This window comes from Trachypithecus francoisi, unplaced genomic scaffold (genome assembly GCF_009764315.1).
Source record: "Trachypithecus francoisi isolate TF-2019V2 unplaced genomic scaffold, Tfra_2.0 Contig01440, whole genome shotgun sequence".
NCBI lineage: Eukaryota > Metazoa > Chordata > Mammalia > Primates > Cercopithecidae > Trachypithecus > Trachypithecus francoisi.
In genome coordinates this window covers 27,793,091-27,816,453 of record NW_022681431.1, presented here as the reverse complement: position 1 = coordinate 27,816,453, position 23,363 = coordinate 27,793,091, and the positions used below count along the sequence as shown (strand labels likewise).

Genomic DNA, 23,363 nt, shown 5'->3' with positions numbered 1-23,363 from the left:
TGATTTTGGCTCCACTCTCTTTCTATAGAATATATTCTAAACCAGACTTGCATAGTACGTATGTATCCTTCTAGTCTGGCTATCGAGCACAAATTCTTCCTCCAAGTCCATTTTCCCAAAATTTGCACTTATAGTTAAATTCTTAGGACTATTTTTTCTTTTCTGAAAAGGAATCACAGTCTGTTTAGATGAGATGATGTATGCTATTCAATTTTAGTTTCATCTAATGATGTTATTTCAGGAAAATTCATGTACTATTATCACATAAGACAAAGTCCAAAGGAGTCATGTTTGTTAACTTTCACAATTTCTTCCAGGTATCTTTCATCTTTTTTTCATGAATAATCTTAGAGGCAGCAAATGTGTCTCTGAACATCAGGAAGAAGATTAAGTGGGGTTGTCATGCCACCATCTTCTGTCTTTGTGGGGATCCACTGTGGTGTAACTGAGACTGCTGGCCCCTGGTGCTCTGTATTAATATCAATAGGTGTGGCTGATTATGCAGGGTCTCCTCCTGAGATCCCCACTCATCAGTACTTTCTTTGTGATTCCACCTTTCTTCTTTCCACGTACTAATCCTCCTGTGTTGGGGCAAGTGGGAAGTTCTGCATCCTCTCCACAGCATACATATCCATGGTAATTTCATATAAGGAGGAGGGTGATGGAGGATACTATTTTAGTCCCACCCAACTGGATACCTTCTTCATCCATTTCTCATCTTCATAAAGGAACCGTATTGTTTTTAACAGTACTGATAGTGGTGCTTACCTGAAGATTTTATTATGGTTTTTCCTGGCTATGTCTTTGAGACTAAAAGAAATGTCTGCTTCTCCCTGAATTAATTATATCTAATTTTTTTATGCTATTCCCATTCTCTTATTTTGTGAATCTGGCTCTGTTACACATTTTTGTAACTCTTTCATTTTCAGTGAAATTAAGGAAGATAAAATTAAGGAAATATTCGTTATGGGGTAGGCACTTCCTTTATTAGATTACTGGATTTCATTAATCCCTTTATTACATGGATTATAGTGACACTACGTCCCAATAGTCTGAATTTAGCTATTAACAGATACTTCCATGCTTTACATATTGATGTTTTGGACACAATCAGCAAAAACAAAAATAACTTTCTCCTCAACAATTCTATGTCTTAAAAATCAAAGCTTGAGGTTTGCTTTAAGATTGTTGCTATTTACAGACTAATACAAAACCTCATTTGAATTCTCAATATAGAGTAGCAGTTCTGATTTCTGGCACTGTGTGTCCATTTTCTTCCTCTGTTACTAAGTATTAGCCTTTTTTTTTTTTTTTTGTCCACTCTCATTTTTAGGATGATATCAAGGGAAAATAATAGAAAGTCCTGAATTTCATAGAAAAAAAATGTATGCATTGGTATTTGAAAATATTCCCATGTTATACAATTTAACGTTCATTACTACTTAGTATCTCTTGATAAAAATACATAATTTTATGATTCAAAGAAGTAATCATTTTCTACATACGTACTTTCTTTCACATGGTAATGGTTGTGAATTTTTAAAACCACAGTTTTCAGATCCTTCATGCAGAGAATTAACTTCTTTAAAACAGGCAAATGGAGCACCTTGAGCACCTTAAAATGCAAACATGTCAGTTGAATTATCAGTCTTAATATAAATTAAATGTCAGTAACGGACTAAGGAAATTTAATTTCAAAAAGATCATGTACTTATTGATCATGCTTTTGTTTCTATGCATACCCTGTCGATGCAAGTAGAAAGAAATATTGTCTTATCTTACACACACAGAAAATGATTATATCTATTGCAATAAGTTATTTTATTTTTAAAACAATATGTTTCTCTTTCTGGGGGGAGCAAATACTTCCTAGTCTAATGAATATTGGGCTTGACCTTGTAACTTCCTCTTCTTAATGAAATGAGAGATCTGAAGCATGTCACTTATGGACAGAAACCTCTGGAACTTACATAGTTTTCCAGAGTCTATCTCCTGTCCTTTGTAGCACATGTGTTTTATTTGGTCCTTCCAGCATGCTGGCTATACTTTGCTTATTTTGCCTGACTAGTATAAAATCACTGATGGATTGGATAAATGTTACGTTTTATGGGAAGTCCAAATCTCTTCTACTATATTATGATGGAGGGAAAAAGAGCAAATGTAACCCTGGAGAAAAATTCTAAATGAATCCTGTTATCCACTCTATGTGAATGTAAACTATTTCTAATCTTCTTTTCAAATAGGGATAGAAAATAATACACTTGCCAAGATGGCCAAATAGGAACAGCTCCAGTCTGCAGCTCCCAGTGTGATCAATGCAGAAGACGGGTGATTTCTGCATTTCCAACAGAGGTACCTGGTTCATCTCACTGGGACTGGCTGGACAGTGGGTGCAGCCCATGGAGGGTGAGCTGAAGCAGGACGGGGCATCACCTCACCCCAGAAGCACAAGGGGTTGGAGGATTTCCCATTCTTAGCCAAGGGACGCCGTAACAGACTACTTGGAAAAATGGGGCACTCCCACCCAAATATTACACTTTTCCCAAGGTCTTAGAAATTGGCAGACAAGGTGATTCTCTCCCGTGCTTGGCTCGACAGGTCCCAGGCCCACAGAACCTTGCTCGCTGCTAGTGCAGCAGTCTGGGATCGATCTGCGAGACAGCAGCCTGGCTTGGGGAGGGGCATCTGCCATTGCTGAGGCTTGAGTAGGTAAACAAAGTGGCTGGGAAGCTGGAACTTGGTGGAACCCACCACAGCTCAACAAGGCCTACTGCCTCTAGACTCCACCTCTGTGGGAAGGGCATACCTGAACAAAAGGCAGCAGACAACTTCTGCAGACTTAAACGTCCCTGTCTGATAGTTCTGAAGAGAGCAGTGGTTCTCCCAGCATGACAGTTGAGCTCTGAGAAGGGACAGACTGCCTCTTCAAGTGGGTCCCTGACCCCCCGTGTAGCCTAACTAGAAGACACCCCCCAGTAGGGGCCGATAGACACTTCATATAGGTGGCTGCCCCTCTGGGACGAAGCAATATTTGCTGTTCTGCAATATTTGTTGTTCTGCAGCCTCCACTGGTGATACCCAGGGAAACAGGGTCTGGAGTAGACCTCCAGCAAACTTCAACAGACCTGCAGCTGAGGGACGTGACCATTAGAAGGAAAACTAGCAAACAGAAAGAAATATAATCAACATCAACAAAAAGGTCATCTATACCAAAATCCCATCTGTAGGTCACCAACATCAAAGACCAAAGGTAGACAAAACCATAAAGATGGGGAGAAACCAGAGCAGAAAAGCTGAAAATTCTAAAAATCAGAGTGCTTCTTCTCCTCCAAAGGATCACAGCTCCTCGCCAGCAATGGAGGAAAGCTGGATGGAGAATGACTTTGACGAGTTGACAGAAGTAGGCTTCAGAAGGTTGGTAATAATAAACTTCTCCAAGCTAAAGGAGGATGTTCAAATCCATCACAGGGAAGCTAAAAACCTCGAAAAAAGATTAGATGAATGGCCAACTAGAATAAACAGTGTAGAGAAGACCTTAAATGACCCGATGGAGCTGAAAACCATGGCACGAGAACTTCGTGAGGCATGCACAAGCATCAATAGCTGATTCGATTAAGTGGAAGAAAGGGTATCAGTGATTGAAGATGAAATTAATGAAATAAAGTGAGAAAACAAGGTTAGACAAAAAAGAGTAAAAAGAAATGAACAAAACCTCCAAGAAATATGGGACTATATGAACAGACCAAATCTACGTTTGATTGGTGTACCTGAAAGTGATGGGGAGAATGGAAGCAAGTTGGAAAACACTCTTCAGGATATTATCCAGGAGAACTTCCCCAACCTAGCAAGGCAAGCCAACATTCAACTTCAGGAAATACAGAGAACACTGCAAAGATACTCCTAGGGAAGAGGAACCTCAAGACACATAATTGTCAGATTCACAAAGGTTGAAATGAAGGGAAAAACGTTAAGGGCAGCCAGAGAAAGAGTTCGGATTACCCACAAAGGGAAGCCCATCAGACTAACAGTGGATTTCTCAGCAGAAACCCTACAAGCCAGAAGAGAGTAGAGGCCAATATTCAACATTCTTTTTTTTTTTTTTATATTATACTTTAAGTTCTAGGGTACATGTGCATAACGTGCAGGTTTGTTACATACGTATACTTATGCCATGTTGGTGTGCTGCACCCATCAACTCATCAGCACCCATCAATTCATCATTTATATCATGTGTAACTCCCCAGTGCAATCCCTCCATCCTCCCCCCTCCCCATGATAGGCCCCAGTGTGTGATGTTCCCCTTCCCGAGTCCAAGTGATCTCATTGTTCAGTTCCCACCTATGAGTGAGAACATGCGGTGTTTGGTTTTCTCGTCTTGTGATAGTTTGCTAAGAATGATGGTTTCCAGCTGCATCCATGTCCCTACAAAGGACACAAACTCATCCTTTTTATGGCTGCATAGTATTCCATGGTGTATATGTGCCACATTTTCTGATCCATCTGTCACAGATGGACATTTGGGTTGATTCCAAGTCTTTGCTATTGTGAATAGTGCCGCAATAAACATACGTGTGCATGTCTTTGTAGTAGAGTAATTATAATCCTTTGGGTATATACCCAGTAGTGGGATGGCTGGGTCATATGGTACATCTAGTTCTAGATCCTTGAGGAATCGCCATACTGTTTTCCATAATGGTTGAACTAGTTTACAATCCCACCAACAGTGTAAAAGTGTTCCTATTTCTCCACATCCTCTCCAACACCTGTTGTTTCCTGACTTCTTAATGATTGCCATTCTAACTGGTGTGAGATGGTATCTCATTGTGGTTTTGATTTGCATTCTCTGATGGCCAGTGATGATGAGCATTTTTTCATGTGTCTGTTGGCTGTATGGATGTCTTCTTTTGAGAAATGTCTGTTCATATCCTTTCCCCACTTTTGATGGTGTTGTTTGTTTTTTTCTTGTATATTTGTTTGAGTTCTTTGTAGATTCTGGATATTAGCCCTTTGTCAGATGAGTAGGTTGCAAAAATTTTCTCCCATTCTGTAGGTTGCCTGTTCACTCTGATGGTAGTTTCTTTTGCTGTGCAAAAGCTCTTTAGTTTAATGAGATCCCATTTGTCAATTTGGCTTTTGCTGCCGTTGCTTTTGGTGTTTTAGACATGAAGTCCTTGCCCATGCCTATGTCCTGAATGGTACTACCTAGATTTTCTTCTAGGGTTTTTATGGTATTAGGTCTAACATTTAAGTCTCTAATCCATCTTGAATTAATCTTCGTATAAGGGGTAAGGAAAGGATCCAGTTTCAGCTTTCTACTTATGGCTAGCCAATTTTCCCAGCACCATTTATTAAATAGGGAATCCTTTCTCCATTTCTTGTTTCTCTCAGGTTTCTCAAAGATCAGATGGCTGTAGATGTGTGGTATTATTTCTGAGGAGCTGTTCTGTTCCATTGGTCTATATCTCTGTTGTGGTACCAGTACCATGCTGTTTTGGTTACTGTAGCCTTGTAGTATAGTTTGAAGTCAGGTAGCGTGACGCCTCCAGCTTTGTCCTTTTGACTTAGGATTGTCTTGGCAATGCGGGTCTTTTTTGGTTCCATATGAACTTTAAAGCCGTTTTTTCCAATTCTGTGAAGAAAGTCATTGGTAGCTTGATGGGGATGGCATTGAATCTATAAATCACCTTGGGCAGTATGGCCATTTTCACGATATTGATTCTTCCTATCCATGAGCATGGTATGTTCTTCCATTTGTTTGTGTCCTCTTTGATTTCACTGAGCAGTGGTTTGTAGTTCTCTTTGAAGAGGTCCTTGCCATCACTTGTAAGCTGGATTCCTAGGTATTTGATTCTCTTTGAAGTAATTGTGAATGGAAGTTCATTCCTGATTTGGCTATCTGCTTGTCTGTTACTGGTGTATAAGAATGCTTGTGATTTTTGCACATTAATTTTGTATCCTGAGACTTTGCTGAAGTTGCTTATCAGCTTAGGAGATTTTGAGCTGAGACAATGGGGTTTTCTAAATATACAATCATGTCATCTGCAAACAGGGACAATTTGACTTCTTCTTTTCCTAACTGGATACCCTTGATTTCTTTCTCTTGCCTGATTGCCCTAGCCAGAACTTCCAACACTATGTTGAATAGGAGTGGTGAGAGAGGGCCCCTGTCTTGTGCCAGTTTTCAAAGGAATTTTTCCAGTTTTTGCCCATTCAGTATGATATTAGCTATGGGTTTGTCATAAATAGCTCTTATTATTTTGAGGTACGTTCCATCAATACCGAATTTATTGAGCGTTTTTAGCATAAAGGGCTGTTGAATTTTGTCAAAAGCCTTTTCTGCATCTATTGAGATAATCATGTGGTTCTTGTCTTTGGTTCTGGATTACGTTTATTGATTTGCGAATGTTGAACCAGCCTTGCATCCAGGGATGAAGCCCACTTGATCATTGGATAAGTTTTTGATGTGCTGCTGAATCCGGTTTGCCAGTATTTTATTGAGGATTTTTGCATCGATGTTCATCAGGGATATTGGTCTAAAATTCTCTTTTTTTGTTGTGTCTCTGCCAGGCTTTGGTATCAGGATGATGTTGGCCTCATAAAAAGAGTTAGGGAGGATTCCCTCTTTTTCTATTGATTGGAATAGTTTCAGAAGGAATGGTACCAGCTCCTCCTTGTACCTCTGGTAGAATTCAGCTGTGAATCCATCTGGTCCTGGACTTTTTTTGGTGGGTAGGCTATTAATTGTTGCCTCAATTTCAGTGCCTGCTATTGGTCTATTCAAGGATTCAACTTCTTCCTGGTTCAGTCTTGGGAGAGTGTAAGTGTCCAGGAAATTATCCATTTCTTCTAGATTTTCTAGTTGATTTGCGTAGAGGCATTTATAGTATTCTCTGATGGTTGTTTGTATTTCTGTGGGGTCGGTGGTGATATCCCCTTTATCATTTTTTATTGCATCTATTTGATTCCTCCTCTCTTTTCTTCTTTATTAGTCTTGCTAGCGGTCTGTCAATTTTGTTGATCTTTTCAAAAAACCAACTCCTGGATTCATTGATTTTTTGGAGGTTTTTGTGTCTCTATCTCCTTCAGTTCTGCTCTGATCTTAGTTATTTCTTGCCTTCTGCTAGCTTTTGAATGTGTTTGCTCTTGCCTCTCTAGTTCTTTTAATTGTGATGTTAGAGTGTCAATTTTAGATCTTTCCTGCTTTCTCTTTTGGGCATTTAGTGCATATAATTTCCCTCTACACACTGCTTTAAATGTGTCCCAGAGATTCTGGTATGTTGTATCTTTGTTCTCATTGGTTTCAAAGAACATCTTTATTTCTGCTTTCATTTCGTTATGTACCCAGTAGTCATTCAGGAGCAGGTTGTTCAGTTTCCATGTAGTTGAGCGGTTTTGATTGAGTTTCTTGGTCCTGAGTTCTAGTTTGATTGCACTGTGGTCTGAGAGACAGTTTGTTATAATTTCTGTTCTTTTACATTTGCTGAGGAGTGCTTTACTTCCATTATGTGGTCATTTTGGAATAGTGCGATGTGGTGCTGAGAAGAATGTATATTCTGTTGATTTGCGGTGGAGAGTTCTATAGATGTCTATTAGGTCTGCTTGGTGCAGAGATGAGTTCAATTCCTGGATATCCTTGTTAACTTTCTGTCTCGTTGATCTGTCTAATGTTGACAGTGGAGTGTTGAAGCCTCCCATTATTATTGTATGGGAGTCTAAGTCTCTTTGTAGGTCTCTAAGGACTTGCTTTATGAATCTGGGTGCTCCTGTATTGGGTGCATAGATATTTAGGAGAGTTAGCTCTTCCTGTTGAATTGATCCCTTTACCATTATGTAATGGCCTTCTTTGTCTCTTTTGATCTTTGATGGTTGAAAGTCTGTTTTATCAGAGACTAGGATTGCAACCCTGCTTTTTTTTGTTCTCCATTTGCTTGGTAGATCTTCCTCCATCCCTTTATTTTGAGCCTATGTATGTCTCTGCATGTGAGATGGGTCTCCTGAATACAGCAGACTGATGGGTCTTGACTCTTTATCCATTTTGCCAGTCTGTGTCTTTTAATTGGAGCATTTAGTCCATTGACATTTAAGGTTAATATTGTTATGTGTGAACTTGATCCTGTCATTATGATATTAACTGGTTATTTTGCTTGTTAGTTGATGCAGTTTCTTCCTAGCCTCGATGGTCTTTACATTTTGGCATGTTTTTGCAATGGCTGGTACCAGTTGTTCCTTTCCATGTTTAGGCTTCCTTCAGAGTCTCTTGTAAGGCAGGCCTGGTGGTGACAAAATCTCTAAGCATTTGCTTATCTGTAAAGGATTTTATTTCTCCTCCTTCAATTATCAACTTAGTTGGCTGGATATGAAATTCTGGGTTTAAAATTCTTTTCTTTAAGAACGTTGAATATTGTCCCCCACTCTCTTCTGGCTTGTAGAGTTTCTGCCGAGAGGTCTGCTGTTAGTCTGATGGGCTTCCCTTTGTGGGTAACCCGACCTTTCTCTCTGGCTGCCTTTAGATTTTTTCCTTCATTTCAACTTTGGTGAATCTGGCAATTATGTGTCTTGGAGTTGCTCTTCTGGAGGAGTATCTTTGTGGCGTTCTCTGTATTTCCTGAATTTGAATGTTGGCCTGCCCTACTAGGTTGGGGAGTTCTCCTGGATGATATCCTGAAGAGTGTTTTCCAACTTGGTTCCATTTTCCCCCTCACTTTCAGGCACCCCAATCAGACGTAGATTTGGTCTTTTTACATAATCCCATACTTCTTGCAGGCTTTGTTCATTTCTTTTTCTTCTTTTTTCTTTTGGTTTCTCTTCTTGCTTCATTTCATTCATTGGATCCTCAATCGCTGATACTCTTTCTTCCAGTTGATCGAGTCGGTTACTGAAGCTTGTGCATTTGTCACGTATTTCTCGTGTCATGGTTTTCATCTCTGTCATTTCGTTTATGATCTTCTCTATTAATTAGTCTAGCTGCAATTCTTCCACTCTTTTTCAAGATTTTTAGTTTCTTTGCGCTGGGTACGTAATTCCTCCTTTAGCTCTGAGAAGTTTGATGGACTGAAGCCTTCTTCTCTCATCTCGTCAAAGTCATTCTCTGACCAGCTTTGATCTGTTGCTGGCGATGGGCTGCACTCCTTTGCAGGGGGAGATGCGCTCTTATTTTTTGAATTTCCAGCTTTTCTGCCCTGCTTCTTCCCCATCTTTGTGGTTTTATCTGTCTCTGGTCTTTGATGATGGTGACGTACTGATGGGGTTTTGGTATAGGTGTCCTTCCTGTTTGATAGTTTTCCGTCTGACAGTCGGAAGGACTGTCTGTTGGTCTGTTGGAGATTGCTTGAGGTCCACTCCAGACCCTGTTTGCCTGGGTATCAGCAGCAGAGGTTGCCGAAGATAGAATATTGCTGAACAGCGAGTGTACCTGTCTGATTCTTCCTTTGGAAGTTTCCTCTCAGGGGTGACTCCACCCTGTGAGGTGTGGTGTGTCAGACTGCCCCTAGTGGGGGATGTCTCCCAGCTAGGGTACTCAGGGGTCAGGGACCCACCTGAGCAGGCAGTCTGTCTGTTCTCAGATCTCAACCTCCGCTTTGGGAGATCCAGGGTTCTCCCCAAAGCTGTCAGACAGAGTTGTTCGCGTCTGCACCGGCCCCCGCTGCTTCCCCTATTGGACTTCAGCTGTGGGCTGTCCCCAGAGGTGGAGTCTACAGAGACAGGCAGGCTTCCTTGAGCTGCTGTGAGCTCCACCCAGTTCGAGCTTCCCAGGGGCTTTGTTTACCTTCTTAAGCCTCAGCAATGGCGGGCGCCCCTCCCCCAGCCTTGCTGCTGCCTTGCGGATAGATCGCCACAGACTGCTGAGTTAGCAGTGAGGGAGGCTCCGTGGGCGTGGGACCCTCCTGGCCAGGTGTGGGATATATTCTCCTGGTATGCCTGTTTCCTTAAAGTGCAGTATTGGGGTGGGAGTTACCCGATTTTCCAGGTGTTGTGTGTCTCAGTTCCCCTGGCTAGGAAAACGGATTTCCTTCCCCCTTGCGCTTCCAGGTGAGGCGATGCCTCGCCCTGCTTCAGCTCTCGCTTCTCAGGCTGCAGCAGCTGACCAGCACCGATTGTCCGGCACTCCCTAGTGAGATGACCCCAGTACCTCAGTTGAAAATGCAGAAATCACCGGTCTTCTGTGTCGCTCGCACTGGGAGTTGGAGACTGGAGCTGTTCCTATTCGGCCATCTTCCTCCGCCCCTCCAACATTCTTAAAGAAAAGAATTTTCAACCCAGAATTTCATATCCAGTCAAACTAAATTTCATAAGTGAAGGAGAAATAAAATCCTTTACAGACAAGCAAATGCTGAGAGATTTTGTCACCACCAGGCCTGCCTTACAGGAGCTCCTGAAGGAAGCACTAAACATGGAAAGAAAGAACTAGTACCAGCCACGGCAAAAACAGGCCAAAATTGATGCTATGAAGAAACTGCATCAATTAACAGGAAAATTAACCAGTGAACTCATAATGATAGGATCAAATTCACATATAAAAATATTAACCTTAAATGTAAATGGGATAAATGCCCCAATGAAAAGACACAGACTGGCAAATTGGATAAAGAATCAAAACCCATCAGTGTGCTGTATTCAGGAGACTCATCTCACATGCAAAGACGCACATAGGCTCAAAATAAAGTGGAGGAAGATCTACCAAGCAAATGGAAAGCAAAAAAAAAAAAGCAGGGGTTTCAATCCTAGTCTCTGATAAAACAGACTTTAAACCAACAAAGATCAAAACAGACAACAAAAGCCATTACATAATGGTAAAGGGATCGATTCAACAAGAAGAGCTAACTATCCTAAATATATATTTATGCACCCAATACAGGAGCACCTAGATTCATAAAGCAAGTCCTTAGAGACCTACAAAGAGACTTAGACTCCCACACAATAATAATGGGAGACTTTAACACCCCACTGTCAATATTAGACAGATCAACGAGACAGAGGTTAACAAGGATATTCAGGACCTGAACTCAGCTCTGCAACAAGCAGGCCTAATAGACATCTACAGAACTCTCCAGCCCAAATCAACAGAATATACATTATTCTCAGCACCACATTGCACTTATTCTAAAACTGAACACAAAATTGGAAGTAAAGCACACCTCAGCAAATGTAAAAGAACAGAAATCACAGCAAACTGTCTCTCATACCACAGTGCACTCAAATTAGAATTCAGAATTAAGAAACTCACTCAAAACCACACAACTACATGGGAACTGAACAATCTGCTCCTGAATGACTACCGGGTAAATAACGAAATGAAGGGAGAAATAAAGATGTTCTTTGAAACCAATGAGAACAAAGACACAATGTACCAGAATTTCTGGGACACATTTAAAGCAGTGTGTAGAGGGAAATTTATAACACTAACGTCCACAAGAGAAAGCAGGAAAGATCTAAAATCAACACCTTAACATCATGATTAAAAGAACTAGGGAAGCAAGAGCAAATAAATTCAAAAGCTAGCAGAAGGCAAGAAATAACTTAGACCAGAGCAGAACTGAAAGAGATAGAGACACAAAACACCCTTAAAAAAATCAATGAATCCAGGATCTGGATTTTTGAAAAGATCAACGAAATTGACAGACTGCTAGCAAGACTAATAAAAAAGACAAGAAAGAAGAATCAAATAGATGCGATAAAAAATGGCAAAGGGATACCATCACTGATCCTACAGAAATACAAACTACCATCAGAGAATACTATAAACACCTCTACACAAATAAACTAGAAAATCTAGAAGAAATGGATAAATTTCTGGACACATACACCCTCCCAAGACTAAACCAGGAAGAAGCGGAATCCCTGAATAGACCAACAATAGACCCTGAAGCAATAATTAATAGCCTACCAACCAAAAAAATCCAGGAACAGACTGATTCACAGTTGAATTCTACCAGAGGTACAAAGAGGAGATGGTACCATTCCTTCTGAAACTATTCCAATCAATAGAAAAAGAGGGAATCCTCTCTAACTCATTTTATGAGGCCAGCATCATCCTCATACCAAAACCTGGCAGAGACACAACAAAAAAAGAGAATTTTAGACCAATATCCCTGATGGACATCAATGCGAAAATCCTCAATAAAATACTGGCAAACTGAATCCAGCAGCACATCAAAAAGCTTATCCACCACGATCAAGGGGGCTTCATCCCTGGGATGCAAGGCTGGTTCAACATATGCAAATCAATAAATGCAATCCATCATATAAACAGAACCAAAGACAAAAACCACATGATTATCTCAATAGATGCAGAAAAGGCCTTTGACAAAATTCAACAGCACTTCATGCTAAAAACTCTCAATAAACTGGATATTCATGGAACGTATCTCAAAATCATAAGAGCCATTTATGATAAACCCACAGAATAGCATACTGAATGGACAAAAACTGGAAGCATTCCCTTTGAAAACTAGCACAAGACAAGGATGCCCTCTCTCACCACTCCTAGCCAACATAGTTTTGGAAGTTCTGGCCAGGGCAATCAGGCAGGAGAAAGAAAGAAAGGGTATTCAATTAGGAAATGAGGATGTCAAATTGTCCCTATTTGCAGATGACATGATTGTATATTTAGAAAACCCCATTGTCTCAGCCCAAAATCTCCTTAAGCTGATAAGCAACTTCAGCAAAGTTTCAGGATACAAAATCAATGTGCAAAAATCACAAGCATTCCTATACACCATTAACAGACAAACAGAGAGCCAAATCTTGAGTGAACTCCCATTCACAATTGCTACAAAGAGAATACAATACCTAGGAATCCAACTTACAAGGGATGCGAAGGATGTCTTCAAGAAGAACTACAAACCACTGCTTAATGAAATAAAAGAGGACACAAACAAATGGAATAATATTCCATACTCATGAATAGAGAGAATCAATATCGTGAAAATGGCCATACTGCCCAAAGTAATTTATAGATTCAATGCCATCCCCATCAAGCTACCAATGACTTTCTTCACAGAATTGGAAAAAAAAAAAAAAAACTACTTTAAATATCATATGGAAACAAAAAAGAGCCTGCATAGCCAAGACTATCCTAAGCAAAAAGAACAAAGCTGGAGGCATCACGCTACCTGGCTTCAAGCTATACTACAAGGCTAGAGTAACCAAAACAGCATGGTACTGGTATTAAAACAGAGATATAGACCAATGGAATGGAACACAGGCCTCAGAGATAACACCACACATGTAGAACCATCTGATCTTTGACAAACCTGACAAAAAGAAGAAGTGGGGAAAGGATTCCCTATTTAATAAATGGTACTGGGAAAACTGGCTAGCCATATGTAGAAAGCTGAAACCGGATCCCTTTCTTACACCTTATAGAAAAATTACTTCAAGATGGATTAAAGACTTAACTGTTAGACCTAAAACCATAAAAACCCTAGAAGAAAACCTAGGCAATACCATTCAGGATATAGGCATGGGCAAGGACTTCATAACTAAAATACCAAAATCAATGAAAACAAAAGCCAAAATACACAAATGGAATCCAATTAAACTAAAGAGCTTCTACATGTCAAAAGAAACTACCATCAGAGTGAACAGGCAACCTACAGAATGGGAGAAAATTTTTGAATCTACCCATCTGACAAAGGACTAATATAGAGAATCTACAAAGAAGTCAAACAAATTTACAAGAAAAAACAAACAACCTCATCAGAAAGTGGGCAAAGGATATAAACAGACACTTCTCAAAAGAAGACATCTTTGCAGCCAACAGACACGGGAAAAAATGCTCACCATCACTGGTCATCAGAGAAACGCAAATCAAAACCACCGTGAGATACCATCTCATGCCAGTTAAAATGGTGATCATTAAAAAATCAGGAAACAACAGATGCTGGAGAGGATGTGGAGAAACAGGAATGCTTTTACACTGTTGGTGGGAGTGTAAATTAGTTCAACCATTGTGGAAGACAGTGTGACGCTTCCTCAAGGATCTAGAACTAGAATTTGCCATTTGACCCAGCAATCCCATTACTGGGTATATACCTAAAGGATTATAAATCATGCTACTGTAAAGACACATGCACATGTATGTTTATTGTGGCACTATTCACAATAGCAAAGACTTGGAACCAACCCAAAGGTCCATCAATGATAGACTGGATTAAGAAAATTTGGCACATATACACCATGGAATAGTATGCAGCCATAAAAAAGGGTGAGTTCATGTTCTTTGCAGGGACATGGATGAAGCTGGAAACCATCATTATCAGCAAACTATCACAAGGACAGAAAACCAAACAGTGCATGTTCTCACTCATAGGTGGGAATTGAACAATGAGATCACTTGGACACAGGGAGGGGAACATCACACACCGGGGCCTGTAAGAGGGTGGGGGGTGGGGAGAGGGATAGCATTAGGAAAAATACCTAATGTAAATGATGAGTTGACAGGTGCAGCAAACCAACATGGCACATGTATACCTATGTATCAAGCCTGCACGTTGTGCACATGTACCCTAGAACTTAAAGTATAATAAATAGTAATAATAATAATAATACACTTGCTTTTAGGGTCAAGTGTATCAGGGAATACACTTCTCACACATATTTGAGGCCATGCTAATCTGTGCTAGCATGGACATACACTGGCACAGTGAATGCAATCAAGTCTACTACCTGATTACATTTGTAGTAGTTTAATATTATCTTCCAGGATGATCTTGTTTCTGCAGGGATCATATTGAATAATTTAACATATGTATTGTATAGCCAACCACCCCTTCATCCTTTAGATCTTTAAAGGTAGCACTAATTTCTTGAAGCAGACAGTTACAGATATCAAACACACTAAGGTCCCACTGAGGGAATTGCACAAACTATTAAATATGCCAACTCCAATTATATACACTAGGTCTGAGAAATAACAAATCCCAAATGGATTTGCGGAACTAGCAGACCCACTGTAAACTGAAACTTGGCCAGGACTCTATTTAACTTTGGCTGTCTCTAAGTCCTCACTGTCACAGAGAGACCATGATCACATTGGGCTTCTGGATATTAATGTCAATGCAGTCTGTGTCCACTAGTTTTTAAAATGCTTGTATATTTTCTTTTCCCCAGTGAACAGATATGTGATTAATGGTTGTAAGTCCATATGGGAACATACTAGAGGAATAGTTAACATGTATATTTGCCAAGGTGCTATGGGGTTTTTCTTCTATGGCCCTTGCTCCCGCTTAAGTCTATGAGTTCTGGCTCTGAAAATTGGTTTAGATTCAGAGTGTGGACCTAACATTGCGATATTTACTGAGACAACTCTTCACAGCCTCCTAGTCATCTATTTTAATAGATGTAGCACCCTTATTGACTGCTCACAGAATACAGGGAAATCATACTGTATTAACTCTCTCCCTGACACTTGGTAGGGAAGCTACCCATGTCTGCTACTGCGTATCTACGGCTTATAACAACATTATTCATCTGGCTTCTGGTAGTTAAGCACTGTTATTGGGTCTTGATTTTTCCAGATCTTATCTTATCCATTGCTACTGGTGAGTGTACTACTATAGTGGCATTCCGACTCTGACTTGCAGAGGAGGCCATCTTTGAAATTTATAGTGAATATGGTATCCCTTTCTCTAGCACATTCCTTACGGCCTTGGGCTTTCCTGTTTGGCCAAATCATTTGGCCTTAAATACACAGTATATAGACTACAGTATTCTCACTTCCCTGAGCCTTTTTCTTCTTTTCTCCACTATCTGCTATGGAAATTCTGTCATTTAAATTTCACTTAGGGTGAGTCATCATGTTTTTTCCATGCTGCTAGAAGCCATCCTAGTGGAAAGATTTTACTGTCTTCTAGGATCCATGCCAGTATGTTAAATGCTGTACTTTGGGAGAGTGCTCCCAAAACAATAAATACCCCCATCCCATGTTGTGTTCCTCTATTCAATCTCATGATCAAGCTCTCAGAATTCAGTCCCATGTGTACTTCCCTGATGTTGGCAGTAACTGCTGGCTAGGACCAAATCTTTTTTGGGGTATAGTTTCCTTACTGCTTTATAAAGTCTCTCACATCCCTGTCTCTATTATTCTGTGCCTTTTCTCCATTTTCAGCTAGTGGCCATGAAGGATAGTGGGAAGATACTGATGAGAATACACTTTATGTTATGAAGAGGGATAGGGGAGAAATCAGAACTAGATCATTCTATAGGTTCAATAGACTCAAAGAAGCCTGGAGGCTCAAAATTAGGGTGCTCATATTTTCAATTGTCTCCATCCCAAGTGTAGGTCCCATTCATCTCCCAATTAGAACCCTAATCCTGAAAAATATACCTGATAAGGAATTCAAACTTATATAGAGTTTAACTTCTCAATTAAGTCTTCCTCATCTCCCTCTAACCTCTTTTTTAAATGATGAGGGCTCTTTATAAGTTAGCAGAGGCCCTCTAGACTCACACTTTGCTTTCAAATGCATGCCCTTTTGTTATATTTTCCTAAGTTCAATGGTATTTGGCAATAACCATTTAATGCCATTACCCTTAGAATTATTATTTGCCCCATTAATTTCAATTGTACCAGCTAATGTATTCTCTCTCACAAGTATACTATCCCAATCTGCCGAGAGTGTATTATCAACTTCCGCCAGTGATGAGGTGCTCATTGATAGCCTGGCAGAGAGTGATTTGGATTTGAAAACTCATCTTTTAGGCTATATTTACTTATTCCACTGTCATTATCAATTAGTAGTTGGGGCCTCTAGGAGCTGACATCTAAATGAGGTATACTGTAAAGGCTATTTATTAAAGATCAGAATATTCAGAAGTGGAAGGAAGCTGGATGAAGAAGAGGAGAAGTCAAATTGAGATGCAAACCCAATAAGGTCTTGAACAAACCAATAGGTAGCTGTGTGGTATAAATAACCTGCCAGTGTATGTTTGATTGGGCCAAAATAGGGAGACTTTTTTTTTTTAAACCCCCACCTCACGTAATTGTTGCATGTGTGCTGGCTTGAGAAGTGTGTGCCTTTGGGCAAAGTGTCTCTTTGCAGTTGAGAAAAATTCTGAAAGAGCTGATAGTTGAAGACTACTTGATGACAGATGGCGGTATTTTCCTTATTCACTACCATGATTTTCTTTTAGTATTCTATTTTTATTGTTTTAAATGCAAAGAACATGGCTATAGGTTTTATACTTCTTTTGTTTTACTGTCCTTTTATCTTGGTTATAGGCTCCATGAGTATAATAATCATGTGACAATGTCCATCCGGTTGAATATTGTAGACTCTTTGCATATACACACCCAGTGTATAATTTTGAATAACAAATCTACTTATATTTCAACATTTCTTTAAAAGTTTAAATTTACTTAATAAAAGAATGCAAAATTAATGTAACTACTTGTTAGTTAACATGTCCCATATAAAATACCACCTATGGTTTTTGGTAACAGAAGAAAAATGCCTGCAAGTAAAAAGCTAAGTAAACGAATCAAGGAGAAAATGGGAAATGAATGAATTAATGGATGAACAAAACACTGCATCAGAAGATGAAACTTTTGACGCATTCATGTTAGTTTTGTGGAGATCCTAGAACATATATTATAGGAATACACAACATTTTCCTAAACATCCTGTTGCAATTAGAACTCAAAAAGATGTCCTGTGTCAAGTAAATGAATTCTAGTTTGAAGGCTTTCTTTTTATTAAAAAAATAGAAGAATATATTGTAGACTCTCCTTAATGAACCTTGCAGAAAGTATTATTTAATTTTAATTTTAAGAGGTATTTTAAATCCTGTTAAAAATAACAAGTAATACTATTCAAATAGAAATAAGTATTAAAAAAACGAAACACACACACATATAAAAAGTAGCATCCTAGAAACACAGCACACAGAAAACAGCATGGACTTGTGATTTAAGAAATCATAGTTCTGCAGCTTTTGTTGAATTTTGGTTAAGCCTCCTAAACTGAAATTTATTACTCAAATAATTAGGAAGACAAGATGGACCATACAAAATGTCATTTGGTACAAACTATATTCCTGAGTTTACCACTAGGCAAATAAACCAACTTTACTCAACTAGAAAATAATTATATCTATATACATTTCACTGGGTAATTTTGATCTGTTTATATGATTTTAATTCCTCTAAAACTACAAAATCATATTTGGATATCATGAATAATTGCTCACCAGAAAAGCAAATATATATGCACAAGTATATTAGAATTACTCTCAAAGCTGTTTGAAAAACAAAATATAAAAATGAATTTTGATCAGGTGGCTTAAGACCACCATTATCTTAGCAATTATTCCTCAATTAGGAAATATGATTATTTTTAAATGAAATTCATTCTGAGCCTTGTAAGTTTCATGCCATTAAAATTAGATCATTGCCAGGCGCGGTGGCTCAAGCCTGTAATCCCAGCACTTTGGGAGGCCGAGACGGGCGGATCACGAGGTCAGGAGATCGAGACCATCCTGGCGAACACGGTGAAACCCCGTCTCTACTAAAAAAAATACAAAAAACTAGCCGGGCGAGGTGGCGGGCGCCTGTAGTCCCAGCTACTCGGGAGGCTGAGGCAGGAGAATGGCGTGAACCCGGGAGGCGGAGTTTGCAGTGAGCTGAGATCCGGCCACTGCACTCCAGCCTGGGCGACAGAGCGAGACTCCATCTCAAAAAAAAAAATAACAATAATAATAATAATAATAATTAGATCATTAATGTGGGGAGTAATAGGAAATTATATAAATTTTAGAATCTACTGATTTTAATCTTTATATAAATGATGAGCTGCAAATATGGATTTTTGCCCAGATAGCTAATCATCAAAAACAAAAATCAGACCACAATAAAAATAATGTATGGTCTTTTTCTTGGAAAACCTCAGACACTTTTAAAAAACTAGCCTTCATTAACTAAAACTTAATTTTTACTAACCTCGTGGTTCAGGTTCTTCCATTTCTAGAGTTATGTGGTATATAACGTACTCTACAGAGAGATGCAAATTTAAGGCAAAATAAATACGAAAGAAAGAGCAATACCTTTTCCAAATATCTTGGCACACTGGTTATCAGTAGTTTGACATTGTCCATTATAGCAATAGGCAGTTCCCAACTTGCACAAATGGCCATTCAATGCATAAGTGTCAGGAACACAATCACTAGAGGTTCCATTGCAGTACTCTGTAAAATCACACTCTGGATCAACACTCTTTCTACATGGAGTGCCCGCTAGTGACAACTGGAAGGAAAAGGAAAAATAAAATTATGTTCTGTAAATCAATTTTTTCAATTGCTTAGTGAAAAGATTTAGCACATAAAATGTTTCTAATTATTGATATTTGAGGGAACACCAGAGTTCCCAAGTCCATGAGTTTGCCACAAAAAAAAAAAATCAAATACAGTATTCATTGTGAAGCCCAGAGAAAACTGGCTGAAAGACACGAAAGAATCCCTTTTGACAGTGAGTTTACAGTTACTCACCTCCTTTGTGCTCTACATTTTGAAACAAGCTGACTCAAACAGCATTAGAAAACAACTACACAGATTAAACATACCTGTTCCTTGGAACTATAGGAACGCCATCTCTACCTTTTGGTTCTTGGAGAAACTCAGGAGCCAGGCTTCCTGGTTTCAGTCCCTGTCTCTGACTCTTACTAGCTTATTTGTACGGGTAAGAAACACAATCTTCCTTTGGAAGTTTACTGCGGCACTATTCACAATAGCAAAGACTTGGAATCAACCCAAATGTCCATCTGTGACAGACTGGATTAAGAAAACGTGGCACATACACACCATGGAATACTATGCAGCCATAAAAAAGGATGAGTTTGTGTCCTTTGTAGGGACATGGATGCAGCTGGAAACCATCATTCTCAGCAAACTATCACAAGAACAGAAGACCAAACACCACATGTTCTCACTCATAGGTGGGAACTGAACAATGAGATCACTTGGACTCGGGAAGGGGAACATCACACACTGGGGCCTATCACGGGGAGTGGGGAGGAGGGAGGGATTGCATTGGGAGTTATACCTGATGTAAATGACGAGTTGATGGGTGCAGCACACCAACATGGCGCAAGTATACATATGTAACAAACCTGCACGTTATGCACATGTACCCTAGAACTTAAAGTATAACAACAAAAAAAAACACACACACACACACACAATCTTTCTGTTTTACTTTTGTAAGCTTGGAATAAAAGACAAATTCTCATAGAGTTCTTATGGGTATTGAACAGGAGTAATGGAAAAAGTTCTTAGAACAATACATAGTAAACGGCGTGCACATATGATAACTATCATCACATCACATCAGTATCTTTTTTTTGAGATGGAGTTTCGCTCTTTTGCTCAGGCTGGAGTGAAGTGGCATGATCTCATTTCACTGCAACCTCTATCCTCCAGGTTCAAGCAATTCTCCTGCCTCAGCCTCCTGAGTAGCTAGGATTATAGGTACATGACACTATGCCTAGCTAATTTTTGTATTTTTAGGAGAGACAGAGTTTCACCATGTTAGTCAGGCTGGTCTCAAACTCCTGACCTCAGGTAATCCACTCACGTTGGCCTCCCAAAGTGCTGGGATTACATGCATGAGCTACTGTGCCCAGGCTTGAGCCACCACACCTGGCCTCATTTTAATATATTTATTATTATCTGAGAGCATAAAGGCCTCCTTGCATCACTTAGATGAGGTGTACAGTTATTGTCAAAATTTTGCAGTGAACTGACCTAATAGATTGCCATCCATAGTGAAGTTCACCATGTTGAAATGGTGTCCTGCTATATATGTTGATGTCACACACATGCACATACACATACACACACAAACTATAATCCAGTTTGATGAAATTAACACTTACATGGTTTGGCTGTGTCCCCATCCAAATCTAATCTTGAATTGTAGCTCCATAATTCCCACATGTGATAGGAGGGACCCAGTGGGAGATAATTGAATCATGGGTGTAGGTCTTTCCCATGCTATTCTCCTGATAGTGAATAGGTCTCACAAGATCTAATGGTTTTATAAAAAGCAATTTCCCTGCACAAGCTCTCTTCTCTTGTCTGCCACCATGTGAGATGTGCCTTTCACCTTCCACCATGATTGTGAGGCCTTCCCAGCCATGTGGAACTGTGAGTTCATTAAACCCCTTTCTTTCGTAAATTGCCCAGTCTCAGGTATGTCTTTACCAGCAGCATGAAAACGAACTAATACAATACTTAATATGAAACAAAGATGCATAATAAATAAAAGAAGTGGCAACTTAAAAGTGATGAAATTTAACAACTTTTTCAACTTAGAATTCCATACCCTGTAACTATATATTTCAAAAATGAATGAGATATAAAGACTTTCCTAGACAAAAAATAACAAAGGAGCCAGGCATGATGGCTAATGTCTGTAATCGCAGCACTTTGGGGGGCCTAGGCAGATAGATTGCTTGAGCTCAGGAGTTCAAGAACAGCCTGGGAAACATGGTGGAATACCGCATCTCTACAAAAAATACAAAAATTAGCTGGGCATGGTGGTATGTGCCTGTAGTTCTAGCTACTTGGGAGGCTGAGGTGGGAGGATGGCTTCAGCCCAGGAGGTGGAGGTTGCAGCTAGCAGAGATAGTGCCACTGCACTCCAGTCTGGGCAGCAGAGCCAGACCCTGTCTCAAACAAAAAAAATAACTGGGATAATTTATTTTCAGAGGACATAAATGACAAGAAATAGTAAAGGGAGGTCTTCAGGTACAAGAAATATGATAGTAAACACAAATCTGCAAAAGAAAATAGAGCTCAGAAATGAAACAAATGATGTTAATTCATTTAATTTCTTTTTTCTTTTATTTACTCTAAAAGATAAAAGACTATTCAGCAAAAATAGTAAAAATGTATTTTGTTTTTATAGTATATGATCATGTTCTATTATAAGAAGTATTCACTACACATTAAATGAAATAAGAAATTAGCCTGATTAATTAATGATTTGTAAAGCAATGGTTAATCAGTAATTTATAATCAATAATTTGTATGAATCCATGATTTAAATGATTTTTAAAAGGTATAAATAACACATCAGTAGCAAAGATAGCATAAAACCATATATTTTATAATTTTAGTGTTTACATTCAGTTTACAAAGCAACTGTAAGTCTCATAAGTGTCTGGTGGGAACTCAAGACAGTACAGTTGCTTTGAAAGACTGTTTTTCAATTTCCTGTAAAGTGCCATGGTTACCATACGATCCAGCAATCCCTCTCCTAGGTATTTAGCTAAGTGAAATGAAACACTATGATCATACACAAATATGCTTATGAATATTATTTAAAGTAGCCATATTTTCATCACCAAAAATGAAAAACAGCCAAAGTATCCCTCAACTGGGGAATGGATTAATGAACTGTGGTATATCCTTACAATCCTTGCAATACTACTAGTATGCAATCACTATAAAGAAATGATCTGCTAATACACATAAGAACATGAATGAATCTCAAATACATTATGCTAAGATGCCTAATTCACATTTGCACATATTGTACGATTCAATTTATGTGATATTTTTGCAAAAGCAAAATTGCAGCACCAGTAAACAGATCAGTGGTTACCAGGGGCTGAGGGTGGAGTCATGGATTGAGTATAAAGAGGCACAGGGAGATGTGAGAGAGGAGTAATGACATTGCCTACCCTTGATTACGATGCTAGTTATAAGCTTAAATATGTTTCTTCTGACACTTGGGAATATTCACTAACAGAATTTTAGTATATTAAATTACACATTAATAGCTAAATTCAACAAAAAGAATACATAAAATATTTACATAGAGGTGATTTACCAGAATTGGAATAATAAAATATCTTGCTATTAAGGAACTTGTTTTCTTATCCAAATGTGTGTCTTGGACATAACACTATATTACTGCATAAATGTTTAGCCCATATTTGCTAACTCTTGTACAATATATAGTTATGTAACTTTCCAATATCAATAAATACTGTTTGTTTCCATTGTATGTATATGATTTGCATTTCCGTTATCAGTAAGTGAGAGTTCTCTACACATTCGATATCATGCACATTTTGTCTGCTATTCATGCTACAATTTTTTCCATAATCATTGATCATTTGTTTGACTTTATCATTTATTTGAGAGTTAATAACTTTTTGGATGTAGTAATGTGTGTTTTTTCTCCCTTTTATCTGATAATTTACAAGTTGGTAAACTTTGTGATTTTAACCCTGAAGAATAGAGTCATCACTGAGAATCCATGGGCATTTGGTTCCAGGAACCCTGAGGGATATTACATCTATGGGCGCTTAAGTCCTTTATATAATATCTTGTAGTATTTGCATATAACTGATACACATTTT

The 23,363-nt window shown here is 38.9% G+C and overlaps 1 protein-coding gene across 3 annotated transcripts in view; it reads right to left on the bottom strand.

Annotated features, from left to right (window-relative positions):
• Nucleotides 1-23,363, bottom strand: part of LOC117095185 (disintegrin and metalloproteinase domain-containing protein 18) — a 166,940-nt gene that overhangs the window by 56,070 nt on the left and 87,507 nt on the right. For all 3 annotated transcript variants that reach the window (XM_033231933.1, XM_033231922.1, XM_033231944.1), the window contains exons 14-15: nucleotides 19,042-19,240; nucleotides 1,510-1,615 (exon numbers count right to left, since the gene is read on the bottom strand). In XM_033231933.1, the coding sequence (XP_033087824.1) occupies nucleotides 1,510-1,615; nucleotides 19,042-19,240 (305 nt within the window). The remainder of the gene's footprint in view (nucleotides 1-1,509; nucleotides 1,616-19,041; nucleotides 19,241-23,363) is intronic.